This window comes from Caretta caretta, chromosome 1 (genome assembly GCF_965140235.1).
Source record: "Caretta caretta isolate rCarCar2 chromosome 1, rCarCar1.hap1, whole genome shotgun sequence".
NCBI lineage: Eukaryota > Metazoa > Chordata > Testudines > Cheloniidae > Caretta > Caretta caretta.
This window is the reverse complement of record NC_134206.1, coordinates 230,528,044-230,552,702: the sequence shown is the minus strand read 5'-3', so window position 1 is coordinate 230,552,702 and position 24,659 is coordinate 230,528,044. Positions and strand designations below refer to the sequence as shown.

The 24,659-nt window shown below is 42.1% G+C and overlaps 1 protein-coding gene across 2 annotated transcripts in view; it reads right to left on the bottom strand.

Annotated features, from left to right (window-relative positions):
• EFCAB6 (EF-hand calcium binding domain 6) overlaps positions 1 to 24,422 on the bottom strand; it is a 154,508-nt gene extending 130,086 nt beyond the window's left edge. For both annotated transcript variants that reach the window (XM_075121373.1, XM_075121374.1), the window contains exons 1-4: positions 24,333 to 24,422; positions 8,327 to 8,473; positions 2,549 to 2,769; positions 978 to 1,066 (exon numbers count right to left, since the gene is read on the bottom strand). In XM_075121373.1, coding sequence (XP_074977474.1) covers positions 978 to 1,066; positions 2,549 to 2,769; positions 8,327 to 8,468 — 452 coding nt within the window. In that variant the 5' untranslated portion in view covers positions 8,469 to 8,473; positions 24,333 to 24,422. The remainder of the gene's footprint in view (positions 1 to 977; positions 1,067 to 2,548; positions 2,770 to 8,326; positions 8,474 to 24,332) is intronic.
• Between the last annotated feature and the right edge of the window lie 237 nt (positions 24,423 to 24,659).

The following is a 24,659-nucleotide window of genomic DNA, read 5'->3' as shown; positions in this document are numbered from 1 at the left end:
CTATCCTTGCTACAAAGCCCGTTGCCAAGTGTGTCCACATATCTATTCAGGGGACACCATCATAGGGCGTAATCACATCAGCCACACTATCAGAGGCTCGTTCACCTGCACATCTACCAATGTGATATATGCCATCATGTGCCAGCAATTCCCCTCTGCCATGTACATTGGTCAAACTGGACAGTCTCTACGTAAAAGAATAAATGGACACAAGTCAGATGTCAAGAATTATAACATTCATAAACCAGTCGGAGAACACTTCAATCTCTCTGGTCACTCAATTACAGACCTAAAAGTCGCACTATTACAACAAAAAGACTTCAAAAACAGACTCCAATGAGAGACTGCTGAATTGGAATTAATTTGCAAATTGGATACAATTAAAACTTAGGCTTGAATAGAGACTGGGAGTGGATGGGTCATCGCACAAAGTAAAACTATTTCCCCATGTTTATTCCCACCCCCCACTGTTCCTCAGATGTTCTTGTCAACTGCTGGAAATGGCCCACCTTGATTATCACTACAAAAGGTTTTGTTGTCCATCCCCCCCTCTCCTGCTGGTATTAGCTCATCTTAAGTGATCACTCTCATTACATTGTGTATGGTAACACCCATTGCTTCATGTTCTCTGTGTATATAAATCTCCCCACTGTATTTTCCACTGAATGCATCCAATGAAGTGAGCTGTAGCTTACGAAAGCCAATGCTCAAATAAATTTGTTAGTCTCTAAGGTGCCACAAGTACTCCTTTCCCTTCAGTGATCATATAAGATCCAATGGCAACTACACCAATTGTTTATATGGAAAAGCGACATTGGAAAAGTACTTAATGTATCTGGAGCCGTTTGTAACACAATGTAACAGCTGGAAACAAAGGGAGCTAGAACCATTTAACCAGCCTGCTCTCTGCAGACTGCTAGCAAGTGATCCATTAGTACAGTTGGGAACAATGGGATTATGTAATAAGAAGCTCTTACCTTCTTTGCATATTGGTACTTTTGGCAACCCTAGTGAACTTTGCCAGGAAGTCAAGATATGGTACAGTAACTTTGCTAGTCATCGGAATCTATATTTCAATAAAAAGAGTGTTAGATAAATGGATTTCTAGATAAATCCTGTAATGAAATCTCATGGGACTAAAAAAAACCATTCACTTCCATTATTAGTTAATTACTTTATTAAAACACAAAAATAATCTCCTCTGATAACCTCTCTTTTGTTGCATGTACTGCATGTCATTTCTTCTCACCTTTGTTTAGGCTCGAGTATAGTATCAATGTATATCTGATAAATCCTCCAGCAAGAGGCTATATCCTACACTTACAAGTGACAAGGATCCCTAACCCTATGATCTTCTGTGTCCATGTGTAAAAATATATCTCATCTAATCTAACCTGTGAGACAATCTTTCCCTGTGTACCACATTCATATGTAAGGTATTTCCACATATTGATGCACATATTGCTTGTGGATCCACATATTTCTTATTTGAAAATTCAGCACTGTTTTCAGTTAAAATGTAAGTAATTAGGGTCCTTGATTATACCAGAGACCAATATTTTTAAAATGTGAAGATAACACCTTGTAACAGCACAACATACATGAAAATCAAACATCAAGCATGTTGGAAAGGATATAAAACCTAAAATCTGTGAAACCTTTGGACAGAAAGTCACGGCCGCAGGGGCCAGAACTGGAACTCCAGAGGGCCAAAAATCTGTCTTCTCTTACTCATTAGCATAATAAACAGTGGGGGAGAAGGGTAAGTATGTTGAAAGCAACTAGAAACAATGGCTTGGAGGTGTGTGGTATAACTCTTTGCAGTTCCCCTTCATTTTTAAATGTTGTTGTACCACAGTTAAGTTACTAAACTGAAAAAATGAGAACTTTACAGAGCTGATACCAGAAAGCAGACCCCATGGACAAAGAAGTTAAGATTTTCAAAGTTGCCTAGAGGAGTTAGCCACACAATTCCATTTGAAGTTAATGGACATTGTATAGCTATCCCCTGGTGGGTTTTGAAAATCTCAACCAGTGTATACAACTAGTGGTCTTTAAAGAATATATTCCACCCTAGCTATGGCTTAAAGGTGGTGAACAGACAACAATCCTTCCTCCCAATTATTCATTATTTTACAGTGCTCAAAAGTGTGCTAAGCTCCTTACAATATAAATGAGAACATGTTCCACCATGACTCAAAGGGTTTTCAATCTGATCTTTCTCCAGGAATAAGACTGCATAATTTGATTAATTATCACAAAAGCTACTTATGCATTGTAACTTCTTCAGACACTGGGAGCAATAATGCAGACAGAATCCTTTAAAAGAAATACTAACAGCCAAATCTAGTTCATTTTACTCGCATAAGTAATTCTACTGTCTTCACTAGAACTACTCAAATAAGGCAAGAAGGATTTGGCCCCATCTATCATCATTTTGATAAAACAAGACCTGCTCCTGCTCCCACTGAAATCGAGAGGAAATTCTGCCATTGACGTGGATAAAAACAGCCCCCAAGTGATTATACACATCTATAACATAGCATACCTGTGCCAGCACAGAATCAAACTGTGCTTGTGTCAGAGGAAAAAGAAAGATTTCAATCACTCTCCTGAATTCGCCTTTTGTGACTGTTAGGGTGTGATCAATGTCAATTGTCTGAAATGCTTTTTTAAGTTCACCTTCTTTTTCAGCTGTCCTTTTAAGTAAAATCTGCTCAATGTCTGAGGAGGACAGTGTGGGATCTGGGACAGAGCGCACAGATGTAGCTGTAAAACATATCAGACAGTTACCATACACTCTTAAACCTGGCAAAATCAAATGTGAGGGTTTTTTTGCTGAGAATTCAACATAAATCAATCCATCTTCAGAGATATCACTGTAAATTAATTAACATTTGTGCAGCACTTTGAGGATCAAAAGCAATATAAAAGTGCTAAGTAGTATTAAGAAAATTCCCAACTCTTTCTTTATAACATTATAGCCAAGACACAGGTTAACTTGGAAGATACTCTAAAAGAGCAGTTAAAGTTACAAAGTAAAACATATGTAAAGTAACTCACAATATATTTGTCCATCCCATCCCCACTAGCACTCTCCCTTCAGACTACAGCAGGAATAAAAAGACCGTGAATGTCTTTGCTTTGTATCATTTAAATGCTTTATTCAGTTATCAAACTCCTTAGTGAAGTCATCTGCCAATGATGTGTCAGCACCAATTGTTTGTGTGCAGACTCCTTTGCAGATAAGCATGTTACCATACAACAGCCAGCTTGCTGTAAAAACACCCATGGAAAAGGAGGGCTGGAGAACTGGACAGCATGGTGACAAATCGTGTAATCCCTACTCAAGCAAATTCCCCTTGACTTCAATTAGAGCTTTGACTGAGTAAGAACTGAATAAGGACCACAAGATTTGGCCTGCTATTTCTCCTGCATTTATAGGGCCAAATTCAGGCATTGATACTAATGTAATACTTCCTTTGAAGACAATAGGAGCTGAGCACCCTAATCTAATCATTGAAGTTAGTTGTGCATTTACATTTTTCCGTATTTTTGAGGCAAGTCCTGCCATCAATTTGTACACAATATTTCAGTTGTCTTCAATGGCAGAATATGGCCCTTTATATTATTTACACTTTACTGCAGTTTCTCCTCCACACATCTCCTCTGTGACAGAGTGCTGAGAACCAGCAGCTGAACTAGCACTCTGGTCACTATAAATCTAATTAGTTCCCCTGAAGAGGGCCTGATTGAGGGAAGGGATGGCTAATTATCAGATCAGCCTGCACTGGGAAAGACCTAAGGAGCTAATTTGCCCATTAACTGAAAGAGTAGAAAAGAAGCACAGGAAAGCCATGCAAGGGAAAAGATGAGAGAGAGAGAAAGAAAAGCTAGCTAACCAACCAGGCCAGAGTAAAGGGAGATCTCTGCATGGGGAGATCTTTTTCCCCTCTCATGTTTGTAAAATACTGTAAATAAGAATTTCTGCACTGGACTGTAAGAGGATGGTGGTTAATAAAACACAAATAAAGTACACAGCAGGGGTTACAGACCAGGGGTGTGAGAGCCATTTATATGAGAAGACAAGAACTAAGGGCTGTGCCTTGTCTCAAGTGGGGACTTGTCCTGGAGCTGCCTTATCTGTACTGAGAGAGAACCTGATGGGGGAGCCAGTGCAAAGGTTCAGCAGTCCAGGCAATGGAAGAGACATTGCAATGGTTCGTAGAACAGCAGAAGGAGATAAGGAAGACCCTATAGAGAAGACCCTCCATCACCTGGAGAAACAGTGCATGCTTGCTTGCCTGGCAAGCTGAGCAACAGAAAAGCCTACAGAACTTTATTCGAGACCAAGCCCATGTGCAGCAGCAGCAGATAATGTTGTGAGTCCTGCAGCGGGGAACAGTAACCAGACACAGGTGATAGGTGTCTGTAAGATGGGCCCTGCAAATGATCCTGATGCATTCTTGGTCAAGTTCAGACAACCTATATGGCTGTAAGGCCAGGTCTACACTACAGACCTGTATCAGTATAACTACCTCACTCAGGGGTGTGAAAAATCCACTCCCCTGAGCAACAGAGTTATACCAACCTAACGCCTCATGTAGCCAGCTCTATGTCTGTAGGAGAGCTTCTCCTGTCAACATAGCTCCTGCCTCTTGGGGAGGTGGATTAACTATGCTGATGGGAGAAGCTCTCTCATGGGGGTAGCAGCATCTTCACTTAAATACTATAGTGGCCCATCAGTGCAGCTGCGTCGATGCAGTGTTTTAAGTGTAGACCTGCCCTAAGTAATGAGCAAGCATGGGACTATGATGTGATTAAGGCAGTCATCCTAGATCAGGTGGACTTATCCACAAAAAAGTTCCCTGCAAAAGTTTTGGGCCACTAGATCAGTGGTTCTCAAACATTTGTACTGGCAACCCTTTTCACATAGCAAGCCTTTGAGTGTGATCCCCCTTAAAAATTAAAAACACATTTTTATATATTTATCACCATTATAAATGCTGGAGGCAAAGTGGGGTTGGGGTGAAGGCTGACAGCTCACGACCCCCAATATAATAACCTTGCAACCCCCTCAGGGGTCCTGACCCCCAGTTTGAGAATCCCTGCACTAGATGGACCTGGGGGAGGTTACAAGCCTAGGCATTTCCCCAGAAACTGACAGACTGGCTACCAGCTGGTCAAGGCCAGACACTCAGATTGCAGGTGACATCATGGATGCAGTAATTCTAAAACAGTTAGAAATCACAGAATCATAGAATATCAGGGTTGGAAGGGACCTCAGGAGGTCATCTAGTCCAACCCCCTGCTCAAAGCAGGACCAATCCTCAACTAAATCATCCCAGCCAGGGCTTTGTCAAGCCTGACCTTAAAAACCTCAAAGGAAGGAGATTCCACCACCTCCCTAGGTAACCCATTCCAGTGCTTCACCACCCTCCTAGTGAAAAAGTTTTTCCTAATATCCAACCTAAACCTCCTCCACTGCAACTTGAGACCATTACTCCTTGTTCTGTCATCCGCTACCCCTGAGAACAGTCTAGATCCATCCTCTTTGGAACCCCCTTTCAGGTAGTTGAAAACAGCTATCAAATCCACCCTCATTCTTCTCTTCTGCAGACTAAACAATCCCAGTTCCCTCAACCTCTCCTCATAAGTCATATGTTCCAGTCCCCTAATCATTTTTGTTGCCCTCTGCTGGACGCTTTCCAATTTTTCCACATCTTTCTTGTAGTGTGGGGCCCAAAACTGGACACAGTATTCCAGATGAGGCCTCACCAATGTCAAATAGAGGGGAATGATCACATCCCTCAATCTGCTGTCAGTGCTCTTACTTATACAGTGCAAAATGCCATTAGCCTTCTGGGGAACAAGGGCACACTGTTGACTCATATCCGGCTTCTCGTCCACTGTAACCTTTTCTACAGAACTGCTGCCTAGCCATTCGGTCCCTAGTCTGTAGCGGTGCATGGGATTCTTCCGTCCTAAGTGCAGGACTCTGCACTTGTCCTTGTTGAACCACTGTAACCCCTGAAGAGAATCCCTGAGATCACCTGATTATGGGTCAGGAGGCATCTGCTGGTCACTCTAGATTTTGTGGTCAAGCTCATGGAAGAGTACATGAAGGTGGACATTCCCAGGAAAGAGGGTTGGCAGTTTAAGGGACCAGATCCGGGGAGGAGGGTTGGAGAAACCCAATCTGGAAAGGTCACAGAGAAGAAGAGGGAAGAACCTAGGGGGACTCCAGCTGGGACTTGGGGTATTGTCTGTTATCTGTGTGGACACCAAGGACACATAAAAAGAGACTGCCCTTATACACAATGGGGGTTTTCAGAGTTCTGCAGTTGGACAGGGACTCTTGGACATGGAAGGAAAAAGAAACTATCTATGGTTTCTGTAAAGGTGGGGAGAAGGTGTCAAAGGGGTCCAAAGTGGACACTGCCTCAGACTGTTCACTGGTAAAACAGGAATTGGTGAAGCCCCACTGGATGCTCCTGGGAGCAAGGCTGTGGCTTGAATGCGTCCATGGTGATACGACACTTTGCCTTACGGCTGATGGACCCCTGGAGGTGCAGGGAAAGCTTAGATGGAAACGGGCTGGGGTAGTGCACATGCTGTCCCACCCCAACATAGGAGCCACGAACTGCAGCTCCTCCCACTAGGGAGGAGAAAGAATAAAACATTTGGGGAAGCAAAAGGAGAAGCTAGACTTAGAGGGGTTGGAAAACACTAGACAAGGGAACACAAACCATGGGGACAGCAAAGAAAAGGGAGGCCTCCTAAAGAAAGAGGGGGAGAAAGAAGAAAACACAGAATTAGCCTTGTGCAGTTAGGAGAATCCGAACTTACTGACAGGGGTTGGGTAGTTATTGGAATCCCCCTCACCCGAACGTCAGGAGGAGGGACCCCAGGAGCCATTCGGAGGTGTTGGAGAATTAGAGACTCTGGGTAACCGGAAGGGTGAGGGGTGTCAATGGGTCCTGCCACAAAACAAGGAGGGCAAGAGTGGGGAGAGTATTCCACAAGGTTGCCCCTGATGTGAAGACCTATGGGCTGAGACAGAATTATGGGGGCATCCCCCACCCAAGAAATGTGATTTTTCAGGTAGAGAATGGCTGGACTCCATAAAGGGACCCGGGAGGAACACCCTGGGGGTGAAAGACTCCAGGAGAGTAGCACCTCCAGTAAAGGAGGGAGAGCCCATGGAAGGAAAAACTTTTCCACCAATCAAGGGGGAAAGGTGTGACAGAGTGCTGAGAACCAGCAGCTGAATCAGCACTCTGGTCACTGTAAATCCAATTAGTTCCCCAGGAGAGGGCCTGATTAAGGGGTTTCTTGCACATATCATTAACAGTAATCAGTTCTGACAAAGGAAAGTTGAGCATACAAATTCACAGTGCGACTCCACTGAAATCAGTGGAGCTGTGTCAATTTATGCCAAGAGTGAATTTACCCCTTAAATTAAAACTTCATGGCAAGGAAGAAGGAAAAAAGGCATGAACTGTGAATCAGGAAGCCTTAAACACCAGTAACGCTCAATGTTTAATTCTTGCAAATGAGATATTCACAGCTGTATTATCAATTTTTATTTCATTAAGTGATTCATAAATCTTACCAGTATAAAATATGCATATGCTCTTTCAGGGGTAAGCATATAATAATTTCAAGAAGAAATTATCCTATGGCATAACAGGATATACATGAAATCTCTGACATTGTCAATAGTACATACCTAGCAGCTTTAAGATCAAGGGCTAGATGGTTGCCCAGAGTAGTGGGGAGAAAGACCCTGTTCCCCAAGTGCCTGTGCAACTGCAATAAACCTGCATGGACTGCAGCTCTGGGTGCAGGGATGGGGAAGAAAGCAGGAGCTGTGCTCCTAATACCCCTTTCCCTCTCTACACGTAAGTGGGTAGGGAGGGGATTGGACAAGAAAGGGCCATGGTTCCATCCCTCCTATGCATCACCCAGTACAGCTGGATAGATGCATCCTGTGTGTGTGTCTGTGTGAGTATAGGGAATGGGTAGGGAGAGTACGATGCACCCTGTAAAAGGCTGTAGCAAATTACTCCCCTAAGAGTGTAAGAGGGGAATACTGGAGACATTGTGCATCAGACAACCCTCTGAGGCACTGTGCATCTTGGAGCAGTGCAGCTTGCTCTGGACTGTGTCAAACAGCACAGTCTAGGCCTAAGTGAATAACACAACTGAGGTGGCCAAGAAGGCAATGCCAGATTCAGGCTGCATTTGTCTTGTGAACAATACGGGGATTTCAGTTTAAAATCCTGTTGCTTATAAAAACTAGAACTCGACAATCTCTACGTACATGAGGCCGATTTCATTGCGCTTTGCCTGCTTCTGCATGATGATGCTCTGCCTGGTGTAGACTGTGGTCTTGCAGTAAATCTGATTCCATGAGAGTAGGGGCGTAAGCCACTGAAGTCTTCTGCACTCACCACTCTGGCCATGGTCCCTTGGGAATTTAAAAACACAATTATGACACTACTTTAGAACCTAGGACACAAAAGGAAACAATTTGACTGGTGGCAGTATCAAGAAGCATAAAAGTTGACTTAATGAAAAGAGGCCCAAGTTGCTGTTCAAGATTCTGACTGACAGAGAATCAAATCTGACCAAGCAGATGTGGGACTCTTTTAAATTGTGCATTGGAAGTTAATTAAAGTTTGTCCTATGTGGGCACTTTCAAATTTGTGTTTCAGAGCAGAAAATATAAATAGACTAAATCATGTCTCAAATAATAAATAATTAGCTATCTGAATTTTTTAAATGGCATTAAGTTATCTTGAAGGTTATGTTTATTAAAAGACTAAAAATAAAAACATTTGCTTGCTTCTTTTTAGCTTTTTTCTACAAGCAATAATATACTTCAAGATGAACAGTTTTAAATAATTACAGTTCTTGGGGGTTTGATATATATTATTGCTAAAGGAGAATGCAAAAACTGTGCATTATACAGTACATTAATGACTGCTTTATTTACAAGTGTTAGATTTTCTGGTGAGGAAACTTGAGGCAAATTACACAACAAGCAAAAACAGCAAGGTGGATTTCTGAAAAAAAATGGTGCTTTTGTCTCCTAGACAGTGCTCAAACTGTGATGGTATAATGTGACATATTATATGTATTTCTCTAAAGCATACTGGGACATTTGGCTCCATCCATCTGAAATAGCTGTATGTTTTCAGTGCCAATAGAATCAAAGATTCTAAAACAACACCACTGTTCAACCCTTTCAGCACTGTTCCTTGATCATTATTTATAAAACTTCAGCTATTTTTCCCATAGACATTGGATCACATTTATCTTTAGTGGAATTCTATTGGTATCAGTGAAGTTACACCAAGGATGAACTTGACCCCAGGTTACATTTTCAAAGACCCTGTCTCCCTTTTTTTTTTTTTTTTTTTGTTCAGGAGTAGTTTGCACCCAGAAAGTTTGCACTCTACTCAGATGAATGACAGGAACAAGATAGAACACTCGTGCCTCTAGCTTCCTGATCTCTGCCCATGATCAGCTATTTAGAGGCAAAAATACTCCTTGTTGTGTCTGCAAATGAATTGCAAATGGCCCCTGAATTTCAATTACAGGTGCAAAATGAAGGTACAAATTTTGGAAATGCAAATAGCATTCACAGTAAAGGAGGCTGTCTTTTTGAAAATGTGGCCCATTTAGAAAAAATAACTGTGGGCATATTCCTAAATCTAGGCTAAGCCATCCTTATGCACAACCAAGCAGAAGTGACAGAACAAGCACAAGACGTTACTCCTATAGGGAAAAAAAAAGTACTGTACATCATTTCACTAAATAGATAGGGGAATTGGAAGTAACACAAAAGGGTTGAGGCTTGAATGGCCTACAGGCTAGGATTATTCAAAGAAAAGATAATTTGATAATTAGGTGAATTTATTTCCATGTTTCAGAGCAGGAATTAAACACATCTTTTCCTGAGCAGACCATCCCCACCATTTCCCAGACAGCAAACTAATTGTCCAAACTGTACAGAAGCAGTTTTTGGCTAGTACCCTGCCTCTATAGCCATCAACAAAAGAAAAATTAGCTCCAAGCAAAATGTTGCTTCTTTCTTCACCCTTCAGGTGGAAAATATCTTTCTTCTCCATTTGCTCCAAGACCTAACATCACCACCTGAGCAACCAAATGTCTGACACACTTCCAGCAGCTGCCATGAAATCTCCACTCCTTTAAACTGTAGATAAGTAGGGTCTGGTTCCCAGGAGGTCATGGAGCTCAATACACACATCCCTAAATTGCAAGATCTATTTTGCCACAAATACTAGCAGGCAATGAAAGTACTTGGAACAAACAAATGTGAACCCACTTTAGGACTGCCAACTTGAGTTGGATGAATTCCTGGAGATTTCATCACATGACAGAATCTTTACTCTTTAATTAAAGGTTACTCTTTAATTCCTGGAGACTCCAGGATAATCCTGGATGGTTGGCAACCCTAACCCACTCATATTTCTGTCTCAGCCACCATCAAGACCTACCTCTGGCATGTGGGATGTGATGATAAAAAGAGTATGACAGCTATTTGTAATCTGCCCAAGACAGAGGGAAATTTGTGGACCCAGCAACACTGCTCTGCCCTTTTGCCTTGTTGCCAAAGATATATATCAATCAATTTGCTAGCAAATGGACTGTTCAAGCAACTGTGGCATAAATAACTGCATGTGCTACTATCTAGGTTAAGACAAAGAAGTGGTAACTATTGGCACAATTCTGTTCCCAGCTAAGTCAATGGCAAAACTTCCTTTGACTTCAGTAGACCAGGATCGAGCCCTGTGTTAGTCCAGCAGAAAACAAAAACAAAGAACCTCTTAATCTGAGGTCCTGATTCACTTCTCACTTTTACCAGTTTTATATCTGAATAACTCCAGTGAATAAATCAGGATTAATTCAACTGAGTTCAATGGAATAACTCCTTGGAGCTATTCCTGATTTAATGGAGTTCTTCCTGGTCTATACTGGTGCATATGATTAGACTCAACTGAGGATTTTTTAAATACACTATCAATAATCGCCAGGCCAGATCCTCAGGTGGTATAGATCAGCATAGATCCATTGACTTTGATGACTTCAGTGGAGCTACAGCAATTTGCATCAACTGAGGATCTTGCCCTCTATTTGTTCCAATTTAAATATATTTATTGGCATGACAATGTTTATGAATGTGTTCCCTAAGTCCATACATCAAGTTTCTGTGTAATGGGTACTTTTCACAGTGGTTATGGGACAGATGGGTTTTACACAATCGTTCCATTTTGTATTCCATTTCTGGTTTGGTGGCAGATTGCAGAAACAGCTTGATATGTGGCAGTCTTTTTCTTTTCTCCCAAATACAAACTGATTTCCTGGCTTTTTAGGTTGTTGTACTGCTGATACTTCTTCACACTATCTTTTTTGTACTTAATATAGTGTGTATGGTGAGATAGAGAAAATGCAGCAAAGGCGTTTTCTATGTTTTTAAAAATCCAAGTCCTCTTATAATAAATATCTAATTCAAAGGAAGGGGATCAGAGTCCTGTATACTTATTTACCCATTGTTTTATCCTCCCTCTTGCTTGCTTGATAGAGCCTTTTGTCGCTGTAATCTACAAAGAACAAGTAAGGACACAATCTACATCTCATAACTGAAGTTTTCACAATCTTTCTTTGCTTATCTGCATCTCTGAATTTAATCATGAAGCCTTGAATTAACATACTGCTACTCTATGTCTGTTACCCCACCTCGTTCTCTTTCCATGACTTGATGGGGAGAGGTTGATTCTTGAAAGCTTGCATATTTAAAGCTGGATTTTGCTTTATCCTTATGCTGGGTGAACTGAAGTGAGAGTTTAAGAACCATCTTCCCAACATTGTGAGGTACTGTAAAAGCCAGGCAAAATAGTAGCTTCGGCTCTTTGCATAATGCAGCAGCTGCACCTTTCCTACTCCTAGCAGGGGAACACAGCACCCCAAAGAAAAAGGCTTACTGCAATAATTCAACAACTGTATTAAGGTCATGCCTGGTAAACAAGAACAGTGTGAGGGGCAGACTGGCTGTGGCCTGAGTTTGGAGAGGGGCTGGCTGGGGTGGAGTCAGGCTTAGTGCTGGTGTCTGGCTGATGGTAGTGAGGCTGGGGTGCAGGAGCAGGCTGGATGGAGGACTGTGGCAAGCCCTGCCCCGCCCCAGCTGAAAGGTGACTGAACACTGAAACTGACAATGGAAGCAAGTGAGGAAAGAGAAAGTTGTCTTGGAGCATGAAGGAGAAGCAGCAGGGGATCAGGAATGGTCTCAGGTCAGGAAAAAGCAGGGGTCGGGGGGAAGACCAGCTATATCAGGATTTGAAGAAGGAATGCATAGAAATGAGAAACAAAAACACGACAAAAGTCAGCATTTCATAACTGTTGAATCAGTGCCAGAAGATGTGAACACAGGAAATATTAACCCTCTGAAAATGGTGGAACGGCGAAAGTAAAGTGATTGTGCAAATCTATTGATAGAATGTACACATAAGGAGCAAGCTGAAAAACTTCTTAAAACTATATCCTTAGGGAAAATGGAAGTTACTTGTGAACTGCCTCTATTCCTGATAGAAGCCAGAGAGGCTATATATGGAGTGCCAATAAGATTCTCTGTGGATGACAGTAAGAAGAATATAGATGAAGATAAAGTATTGTTTGTTAAACAGCTACTTATAGAAGAGAGGGCGAAAACTAGCAATCTATGGTGGTAGGCATATCACTTAAAAGTGGGACACTTCTGGATAGAATCCAAATAGGGTATCAATTCTTTCTGGGTTAAAACATATATTCCCTGCTCTGCCACCCTCCTGTGAGTGCTATAATTGTCAAAGGTTTGGACACATGGCAGTCATTTGTAAGGGAATAATGAGGTGCAGTAAATGTGGAGGAAATCACTCACATGAGAACTGTGTAGAAGGAACAGCACCTAAATGCAGCAATTGTGGGGGAAAGCACAGGCAACATATAAATGACGTGCAGCAGCAGAACGAGTTACAGAAATACAAAAGATTAAAATAATTTTAAAAGCATCAGACATGGAGGCTATCAAATGGTATCCACTGCAGAAAATAGAAAAATATTCAAGATGTACGGGGGCAGCAGAACATATCTCCGGTCAGGGAGGAGAATATGAGAGGATTACTTGTAGGTAAAGAGAAATTTATAGTGTTCATTACAGAAATAATTGACTGCAGTTTGCAGATGGGGAAAAAAATGAAAGGATTAAAATCATAGCAAAAGCAGCAGAAAAATATCTAAAAATAGACAACCTCTTGATACTTGAACCTCTTGATAGACTGCATTCATGTGATTTTACATGAAGGCAATAATACAGCTTAAATAACATGGTCTTAACTATCCTTAGCTGGAATATGCATAGATTAATATTGCAGGGACAGGAATTTAAGAAACCATCATTGAAATGGGAAAAAAGCCTGATATGTATGTATGCAAGAAACATGGCTAATAAGTAAATTTGAGTCTATCTACAAAGATCTGATCTCCAGAGGGATCAAGAGGCTACCAGAGAAGGGGGGGGTTCTTTATATTTACAAATGAGGGACTCCATTACATAGAAATGAATGTGCATAAACTAAATTTTGAATATAATGCTATTGAGATTCCCATGCAGAACAAAAACTCTGAAATACAGATTTATAATGTTTATAATCCATGTAAAAATTAGTTGTTTTGGAATTAGAAAAACTAGTTAATAATGTCAAAAACCCATTCATAATTTGAAGAGACTTTATTAGTCATAATGAACTATGGAGAAGTAAGAAAACTGACCTAAATGGTAAATGCGCAAAACAATGTATTGGTTTGCATAACTTGGTGATATTGAATACAAGAGCACCTACTAGATTTAATTCAGTGGATGGATCCTTTTCTGTTTTGGAATGGTTAATTGCAACAAATTAATATAGCCAGTAAATGCAACTGGAAATTCATAAAGACGACAGAATGGGAAGTGATAACTTCCCTATGCGGATTGAGTACCAAGGAAGAGGAAATGTTGAAAACACATAAGGAGTTCCTAGATGGAATTTTCAAAAAGCTGACTTTCAAAAAGCTGGGGCCTTTTCAAGATTGAATGTGATGAATATTTATGTGGTAACTGTACAAGTGACAACCTAGGAGAATTCTACAACTATGTAATAAACGGAATTACAGCAGAAGCTGATCTGGCCATCTACAAAGCATCAAATTGCTCCTGACTTAGAAATCCAGTTCTCTGGTGGAATGAAGTTTGCAAATTAGCAATTAAGGAAACAAATAAGGCATACAAGCAAGCACAACACAATGAATAGTAAAGACTTAACAAATTATAAATAAATTGTAAGGCAGTGGCACAAAGGATTGTCAAAAATGAAAAAAAAGAAAGTTGGAGAAATTTCTGTGTGAAATTCAACATAGATTTAAAGCTTTCAAAAATCTGTAAGTAAATTCAAAAAAATGAATGGAATTTGAAGTAAAAGTAAATGTACACCTGGTCCCATTGTAAACAATTAAATTGAGGTCTCAACCTTAGGAAAGGAAGGCAGACATTTTAGCAAAAGAATACCAAAAGGTCAGTAATGATACAAATCAAAACAATGAGTTTCGTGAGAAAAAAGGAGGTTTATTGAGGAAAACTATGAACTAATAAATGGCTGGAGAGAATATACTGATGATGTGTGAAACAAAAAATGTAGTATGCAGGAGCTTATTGCAGTCATTAGAAAAATGAAAAATTACAGCTCCAGGCAAAGATAATATATGTAATGAAATGCTTCAACACTTGTCAGAAGGGAGTCCAAAGATTCTATTGAGGTTATATAATGGTATATGGGAGAAAGGACTGCTACGAATAGAATAGAAACAAACATTGGTGATACCAATTAGGAAACCAAGCAAGGTAGTGGAATATTTGGAGAAAAATAATATTATAACTGAGGTACAAAGTGGTTTCAGAAAAGGAAGGTGCACAGTTGACCATGGAGTAAGACTAGAAATGGAGATACAAATAAGCATAAGGACTAAAATCTTCATGATAACAGTCTTCCGGAAAATTGAAAGAGCGTCGGATATGCTGTGGAGGGAAGGACTCCTATACAAACTAGCCAAAATTGGAATAAAAGGGAGAATTTTCTGGTGGATAGGGGACTTTTTAAGTGAAAGAGCTATACAGGTCAAAGTGGGAATAAATGTATCAAATACCTACAAGCTTACAAATGGAACTCCACAAGGGAGTTTTATCAGCTCTACTTTGTTTTCCATTATGATAAATGACCTCCCGGAAAGTGTACAGATAGGAAGAGGTATTTCACTTTTCACAGATGATTGTGCTATATGGACTAAGCACAAAAGACTTAAAGTAGTCATGGAAAAGAGAAATGAGGCACTGTAGAAAATTTCCAAGTGGGGAAATGAGTGGGGATTTAAATTCTGTCAATAATAGAATACAGTATCATTTATATAAATATTTTGGATGTTTTCTACATTTTCAAATATATTGATTTCAATTACAAACAGAATATAAAGTGTACAGTGCTCACTTTATATTTATTTTTGATTACAAATATTTGCACTGTAAAAAAACCAAAAGAAATGGTATTTTTCAATTCACCTCATACAAGTACTGTAGTGCAATCTCTTTATCATGAAAGTTGAACTTACACATATAGAATTCTGTACAAAAAACCTGCATTCAAAAATAAAACAATGTGAAATTTTAGAACCTGCAAGTTCACTCAGTCCTGCTTCTTGTTCAGCAAATTCCTCAGACAAACAAGTTTGTTTATATTTGCAGGAGATAATGCTGCCTGCTTCTTGTTTACAATGTCACCTGAAAGTGAGAACAGGCATTCTCATGGCACTGTTGCAGCCAGCATCGCAAGATATTTATGTGCCAGATGTGCTGAAGATTTATATGTCCCTTCATGTTTCAACCACCATTCCAGGGGACATGTGTCCATGCTGATGACGGGATCCGCACGATAACAATCCAAAGCAGTGTAGGCCAACACATGTTCATTTTCATTATCTGAGTCAGATGCCACCAGCAGAAGGTTGATTTTCTTTTTTGGTGGTTCAGGTTCTGTAGTTTCCCCATCGGACCGTTGCTCTTTTAAGACTTCTGAAAGCATGCTCCACACCTCGTCCCTCTCAGATTTTGGAAGGCACTTAAGATTCTTAAATCTTAGGTTGAGTGCTGTAGCTATCTTTAGAAATCTCACATTGGTACCTTCTTTGCATTTTGTCAGATCTGCAGTGAAAGTGTTCTTAAAATGAACAACATGCATTGGGTCATCATCCGAGACTGCTATAACATGAAATATATGGCAGAATGCTGGTAAAACAGCAGGAGACATACAATTCTCCCCCAAGAAGTTCAGTCACAAATTTAACTAACACATTATTTTTTTAACAAGTGTCATCAGCATGGAAGCATGTCCTCTGGAATGGTGGCCAAAGCATGAAGGGGCATACAAATGTTTAGCATACCTGGCACATAAATACCTTGCAATGCCGGCTACAAAAGTGCCATGCAAATGTCTGTTCTCGCTTTCTGGTGACATTGTAAATAAGAAGAGGGCAGCCTTATCTCCTGTAAATATAAACAATCTTGTTTGTCTTAGCAATTGGCTGAACAAGAAGTAGGACTGAGTGGACTTGTAGGCTCTGAAGTTTTATATTGTTTTTTGAGTGCAGGTCTGTCACAAAAAAATCTATATTTGTAAGTTGCAATTTCACAACAAAGAGACTGCACTACAGTACTTGTATGAGGTGAACTGAAAAATACTGTTTTTGTTTATCATTTTTACAGTGCAAATATTTGTCATCAAAAATAATATACACTTTGATTTCAATTACAACACAGAACACAATATATATGAAAATGCAGAAAAACATCCAAAATATTTAATACATTTCAATTGGTATTCTATTGTTTAACAGTGCGATTAAAACTGTGATTAATCGTGATTAATTTTTTTATCATGATTAATATTTTTGAGTTAATCGCGTGAGTTAACTGCAATTAATTGACAGCCCTAATTATGACCAATGAAATATCTGAATTTATTTAGAAAAATGGGGACAGCTTTGTCAAGTCTATACAGATGGGTCAAAAGATGACAGCACAGGTAGATGGGAACAGCATTCTATGTTCCTAGGAATCCAGAAATCTAAAAGGCTATTGAATTATGTGACTGTTCTGATGGCTGAATTAAGGGGGATAATATTGGCAATAACCTGGATGTGAGATGTACATCTGGCTGCAGTTGTAATTTTATCTGATTCCTTGTCTGGCATTATGATAATTAGAACAGGGACTTTGGAAAGCATAATCAGTGAAATAATGTTCCTAACTACAGAAATAATGCAAGCAGGTATCTGTGTAACAATACAGGTAGCATGAATTCTGGTGCATAGTGGCATACCTGGAAATGGATGACAAAGCAGCACAACAAGCTCAAAAAAATACCCTTAACTTGACAAGAATTTTAAAGTGCGGTCACAACGGAGCTTGCGAAGGAATGGCAAGAACTATGGACCAAGGAAACAAAAGAACCAATGTTTTATGAAGTATGCTCAAAAATCAAAGATAATACTATACTCCACAGTCATGCTAGAAAAAGTGAAGTAGTCATTTACAGAGTGTAACAGTTCATTGTACCATAAATGATAAGTTAAACTTATTAAAAAGACATAAAGATGGGCTGTGTAATGTGTTCCAAACCAAAGAAGCTGTTGATCATGTCTATGCCATTGTGGACAATATTCTATGGAAAGAAAGTTTCTTTATGAACAACTGAGTTGGCTTGGAATCAAAGATTTTTCCCTAAAGGGACTGGTGAGAATGTCAGAGAAATGGAATAGTGCAAAAAAAAAAATATCCTGGCTGTGTTTCTTTCAGGATGCTAGACTGAGTGAAAGGATATTTTTAAAAACCACTTGGCTAAAATGAATCAAGAAAGTGGCGATCATAGCCTCGCATGATGGGGCTGCTGCACCAAAAAACAAAGACAAAGAACAGAGTGGGATCAGAAATCAGTTAATCTTGTAATTAGACTTAACTGAGGGACAAAATAACTAGAGGATGGGCTATACTGTCCATCGCTCCCTTTTGGGGTCCTCAAAAAGAGGCTTTGAAAGGAAAATTGATGGACGAACAGACTGAGGCTACCGCGATGCTGGGTTGACTGAAAGATTAGAGAAGGGAAAGGAGCAAGCTTCACCATCATGGCTGCCACCCCCACTGTCTCCTAGGACCCCAGACCTTCTTTATCCTAATCCTAACAGATATCCTGACTAGACTGGGCTAGAGAGTGGGACCCAGATAAAAACTGCCATCTCCACTGGCTCCAGCTGAATCCCAGGTATTACCTGGGATGTGAGACATAATGTGTTCCCCCCACCTGCTATGTTTCCTTTCCCTTCCCCACCTTATTTCTTCTCTTTCCTATCTCTCTCCTCTTTCCTTCCATCTGATACATTTATCCAAGACTATACATTTTGCAACACTGGTGTAAGCCTGTGACCAGGAAGAGGCAGCAAAAAGCAATGCCCTAGAGAGCCTGATGGTGGTACGTTTGTTAGGTCTTGGAATGGGCCCTATAAGACCATGTGCTGTGCCTGTGTTTCTCCCGCTGTGAGGTTCCAAGTGAGAGTCAACACCAGAAACAGAAGCTACACTTTTTTCTGTCTTTGCTGTTCCTTTCATTCATCTTTGTATATGTTTGCTTTGTTTGGTCTTCTAATAAATGGGGTTGGACTTTAACAAACAATAACAGCTCCACCCATCTCAACTAGCTTCTACTCTTTTCCCCAAATGGACACTAGTTATCATCTGAGACTGAGAGATTTTTTAGAAGGAAAAAAAATCCCTTGTCTGACAATCTAAAGAAAAAGGGAACAGGGGATAATGTTAAAATGAAAACCTTACTTAATATTTTACAGTTCAACTGTTTTTTCCTTTATCTTTAATAAAGGGTTAAAAGGATTTTTTAAAGTATGTTTGCCATGATACTAAGCACACTAAAGTCTCTGTATACCAAACCCCAAACCTGGTTTAAAACTGTTTAATATTGAACAGTAATTGGATTATGTTAACATCTTTTACTCTTTGGGCCCACATATTCCAGCAAAAATAATACAACAAAGCTTCCCAGGGAAAGAATGGACAGTTGTGGAATAACCTGCACATAGGGAAAGTTTCTTCCTAATCCAGGGTAACTAGAAGATGCTTTATTTCCTGAAGTATGAGGGTTTATATCCGTTTGTAAAAAAATAATTTTCAGTCCTATCCAATGCAATTGTGGATGCTCTCTTTAGCCATATAAATGTCTACTTTTTTTTTCAGTCCTGCTAAACTCTTGGAGCCAGATCCTCAGCTCCAGTGGTTGGGAACAGACAGCTAAAAGCTACCTTTCTTTCCTACTTTGCTTAACTGTTACTCCTGGGGGGAATCTGCACCAAAAAAAAAGAAACATTCTGCACAAAAAATTCAGTACACAATATTTTAAAATTCTGCAAAATTGTGCATATTTTATTTGTCAAAATAACAAAATATAGATCACGCCAGTTTCACTTATTTTGGCAATTTATTTCAAAATACCTGTCAGCAAGTATGTTTGTTACAATATAGACAACAAAAAAGATTCAGGAAATGTTTTTTTGACATATTCCTTAGTAGGCTTATTAATACAGAACGTTGAGTAATAATTCATTTAAACACAATACAGAAATGTATTTTCCACACCCCTCAGAAGCAGTGCAAAGGCTTGAGATAATCAGAGGTAATGGAGGAGCTAAGGGAAAGGGAAGTAATTGCTGTGAGTAAACCTGGAGAGTTGTTGGGTGTGGACGGGAGAAGAATAAAACAGGTTGGGGGGGGAGGGGTTTGCTAGGGAGCCTTCCCCATGCAGATCTTGGCTGACCCCTAGTCTCTCCCATTCAGTCAGGCACATCTGCCCCTGTCCCCGTGTGTCCCTGCACTCTTCCCTCCCCCTTATCCCCATGTGTCCCTGCACCCCCACTCAGCCACCCCTCCACCCTGTCCCCATGTGTCATTGCACCCCCGCCCCGTCTCTATGTGGCAAAGCACTCCCACTCCCATTCAGCCCCTGGCTCAGTGCTGTCATCCCACTCGCTCCTGTGCGCCTGGCACACTCTGTCCCCTCAATCCACTGGCCCTTCTCAACCCTCCCAGCAGCCCTGTATGCCTTGCACTGTCCATGTCCCACCACCCCATATCCCATACCTCCTCACTTGGCCCCGCAGGCAAGGTGCTATGAGGAAGGCAACCACTGCCCCCTCCCTCTCCACAGCCTGCTGCCCCCACCAGTGAACTGGCTGACCTCTCTTCTGCTGCCACAGCAGCCCCTGGTGGGCAAAAGGTATGATTTCAGCACCAACTCGCAGAATCTATTTTCTGAGGGGGGAAAAAAATCTGTGAGTGACATAAATTCTGCCTGTGCACAGTGGTACAGAATTCCCTCAGGAGTAAATTGTATTGAGTTTAAACTCAGCACAACTGAGGATCTGGCCCTGGGCCTTAATGATATCTAGTGAAAATGAATTGCACAGGCAATTATATGTTGTGCATAGAAAGTGTTTGCAGAATTAGAGCATTAGGCACCTAAATAAGAGGCCTGAAGTCCGTGCCAGATGTCTCTTTTCTTGTTATAATTAAAGAACAAAAGTGCAAAAAATCGCTGATATAATTATATAACCACAATCCACTTTAACCTACTAAAAGCTGCTTTCCTTTCCAAAAACATCCCCAATCCAGCACTCCTTGCTTAACATTCCTCCATAAGAAAACAGTGGAAAGTCCCAAGAATGATGCCCCCAGCTTTTTACAGGGGTTAAAATGGGGCAAATCAGATGGCGGGGGGTGGCCAGGGTCTGAGCAGGGGCAGAAATTGACTGGCTGGGGGGGTCAAGGAGCTGGAGGCAGGGTTAGGATAGGGGCTGAAGGGCAAAATCAGGGATGGGGGGGAATAGGAGCCAAGGTTAAGCCCAGGGGTGAGGTGCTGCCAGAAGGCAAAACCCTGGCACAGGCAGGGGTAGAGGGGTAATAGTTACCCCCGTGGACTGAGACACCAATATTTGCAAAAATAGGGTGGGATGGGCAGAGCGGCTTTTTTATTTCCCCTCTCACAAGACAGTATGTCTCAGCATGGACTTCCCAGGGCTGGGTTCTTAAAGGCACAGGCATCCCAGTGCCTTCCCTTAAAGCAGGGATGGGGAAACTTTTTCTACCAGGGACCACTGACCCACAGGAAAAAACAGTTGTGGGCCTGACACAGCCCTGTGGGGGAGGGCTCAGGGTGTCCTCCCGCAGCAGGGCGAGCCAGCGCTTGTGGCTCCAGCCCAGCAGGGGGTGGGGAGGTTTGGGGCTTGCTCTAGGTTCCAGGATGGTGCCAGAAATGTGGGGTTCAGGGTATGGGAGGGGGCTCCAGACTGGGGCAGAGGGTTAGGGTGCAGAAGGAGGTGAGGGCTCCAGCTGGGGTCTGGTGTGGGGCTGGGGATGAGTGGTTTGGAGTGCAGGATGGGGCTCAGGGCTGGGGCAGGGAGTTGGGATGCAGGTCAGGGTGCAGGGTCTGGGCGGGAGTTAAGGTGTGGGAGAGGGTTCCGACCTGGGGCAGGGGGTTTGGAGTGCAGGCTCCAGCCAGGTGGCGCTTACTTCAGGTGGTTCCCAGTTGGTGGCGCAGCAGGGCTAAGGCAGGCTATGTGCCTGCCGGGGTTCCACACTGTTCCCAGAAACAGCCGCCATGTCCAGTCCTCGGAGGAGGGGCTCAGGGGTCTCCGCGGTGCATGCTGCCCATGCCCACAGGTACCACCCCCACAGCTCCCACTGACCATAGTGCCCAGCCAATGGGAGCTGCAGAGCCAGCGCTGGGGACAGTGCGTGGAGCTTCCCTGATCACCCCTGTTCCTAGGCTGCAGAGACATGCCAGGAGCTGCGCAGAGCCGACCAGGCTTCTGGCAACCCAGCAAGCCAGCGCTTGCGGCTCCAGCCCCATGGGGGGGCGCCGAGGCTCGGGGCTTCCAGCCTGCAGCCAGATGAAATTAAAAAGCAGGCCAGATCCAGTGGGAACCTACGGATTCTGGCTGTAGGTTCCCCACCCCTGTCTTAAAGGCACAGGTATCCCAATGCCTAGTCACCGCAGCTCCTCTCTGTCTGATGTAACCTACCTAGGTGCTGCAGAGGCTTGATTCAGTGAAGTATTTTACATATACCTCCTCAGAAACAAAGAATCCCTTATCAGTGTATCTGTCTGCATAAAGTCTCAGAGCAGTTCACAAATCTGTCTTATCTGTTGCTTGGATCTTAGCACTTCATCATGTACCTTTGTTATTGTGCAGATGCATGTCATTGTGCTATTTAATTTATATTTTAATAAATACTCATTGAAAATATGTATAAGTAAGTACTTGCTAGTAGTTTTAGCAATGACATCTGTGTTTCTACTATTGCACTTGCTCTGTTTTTTACTGTGATTTCTAATTTGGAATTTTTAATTCTAACTTTTTCTTCTTGTTTTTAGAGCAGAAGTTTATTCTCTTGGATCAGCTGACTTCCAGTCTGACTGAATTTCTGGCCTGGTCTCAAAACTTTGTTTTCATTCAATCCACTAATGGCGATTGCTTTTTGCAAGTGTTATTTTGCCTCTCAATGCAGCCCTTAGTGGTTTTCTGCATGCCATTGCGGAAATTAGGACAAGTCAGCAAATCAGAACAACTTTACGTATCAGTATCTGCAACTGGTTACAATTCGCTACCCTTGCACCAGAAGATGGGAAAGGCAAGAGGTAGCAAATTAGGACAAATCCACAAATAAGATTGGTTTCAGAGTAGCAGCCATGTTAGTCTGTATTCGCAAAAAGAAAAGGAGTACTTGTGGCACCTTAGAGACTAGCAAATTTATTTGAGCATAAGGTTTCGTGAAGCTTATGCTCAAATAAATTTGCTACTCTCTAAGGTGCCACAAGTACTCCTTTTCTTTTTACAAATAAGATCAACCTTCTGTGTCAGTAACTACTACTGGTTACAATTTGCTACCCCTGTTCCAGGAGCAGGTTAGGTCCGATAGCAGTACTCCTGTTCTTTTTGTGGATACAGACTAACATGGCTGCTACTCTGAAACCTGTCATTATGCAAGAAACTGAATTGAGCCGTATCGAATGGAAATCCATCAACTTCATGAAAAAACTCATCTTACGAAACGTTCCATTCTGTGCATCCGATGAAGTGGGCTGTAGCCCACGAAAGCTTCCGCTCTAATAAATGTCAGGTTTCAGAGAAGCAGCCGTGTTAGTCTGTATTCACAGAAAGAAAAGGAGGACTTGTGGCACCTTAGAGACTAGCAAATTTATTTGAGCATAAGGTTTCGTGAAGCTTATGCTCAAATAAATTTGCTACTCTCTAAGGTGCCACAAGTACTCCTTTTCTTTTTACAAATAAGATCAACCTTCTGTGTCAGTAACTACTACTGGTTACAATTTGCTACCCCTGTTCCAGGAGCAGATTAGGTCCGATAGCAGTACTCCTGTTCTTTTTGTGGATACAGACTAACATGGCTGCTACTCTGAAACCTGTCATTATGCAAGAAACTGAATTGAGCCGTATCGAATGGAAATCCATCAACTTCATGAAAAAACTCATCTTACGAAACGTTCCATTCTGTGCATCCGATGAAGTGGGCTGCAGCCCACGAAAGCTTCCGCTCTAATAAATGTCAGGTTTCAGAGAAGCAGCCGTGTTAGTCTGTATTCACAGAAAGAAAAGGAGGACTTGTGGCACCTTAGAGACTAATCAATTTATTTGAGCATAAGCTTTCATGAGCTACAGCTGTGCATCCGATGAAGTGAGCTGTAGCTCACGAAAGCTCATGCTCAAATAAATGTGTTAGTCTCTAAGGTGCCACAAGTCCTCCTTTTCTTTTTGTGAATACAGACTAACACGGCTGCTATTCTGAAACCAGTTTAATATCAGTAACTGCTACTAGTAGCAAATGAAGACAGGTAGCAGCAAGTTTTCACAGGGCACTGGCAGAACAGCTCACCTCCCTCGTTGTCTCCACGCTCCAGTCTCACCACAGACCAGCCCCACTCCCCTGGAACTGCTTTTGCAGCGTCGCTGGAACAGCTCAGGGCGGTGGCTCCTGAACCACCCCCCGCCCCCGTCATCAGCCACCCACCTCCAGGCGCCAGCAGCTCTTGGGGTCTCTCCCCTCACCCCGGCCCCCCCTTGCAGGGGTGCGAGGGGAAGACGCTCTCCCAGGCGTGAGTTACCTGCTCGGCCTGCGCCGCTCGCCCCGCTGTGGGCTGGGGACAGGCTGGGCCCCGGGAGTGCGTGGGGGGAGGGGGGGGAGGCACGTTCCGCTTCCCCCAAACTTCTCTCCTGCTCTCGCCTGTTTCTAAGACGCTGTTGCTATAGCAACGGGTTTCGCTTCTGATTGGCCGGGAGGCCGGGGCTACATGGCAACAGTAAGCCAGGCGCCTATTGGATGTCCGCTTGGCGGACGGCGCGGCGCACGCGAGGCAGGCGGGGGCGGGGGTTGCACACCTGGGGCGGGACCGCGCCGCGTGGTTCGAACGCGCGTGGCTGGAAAGTCGCCC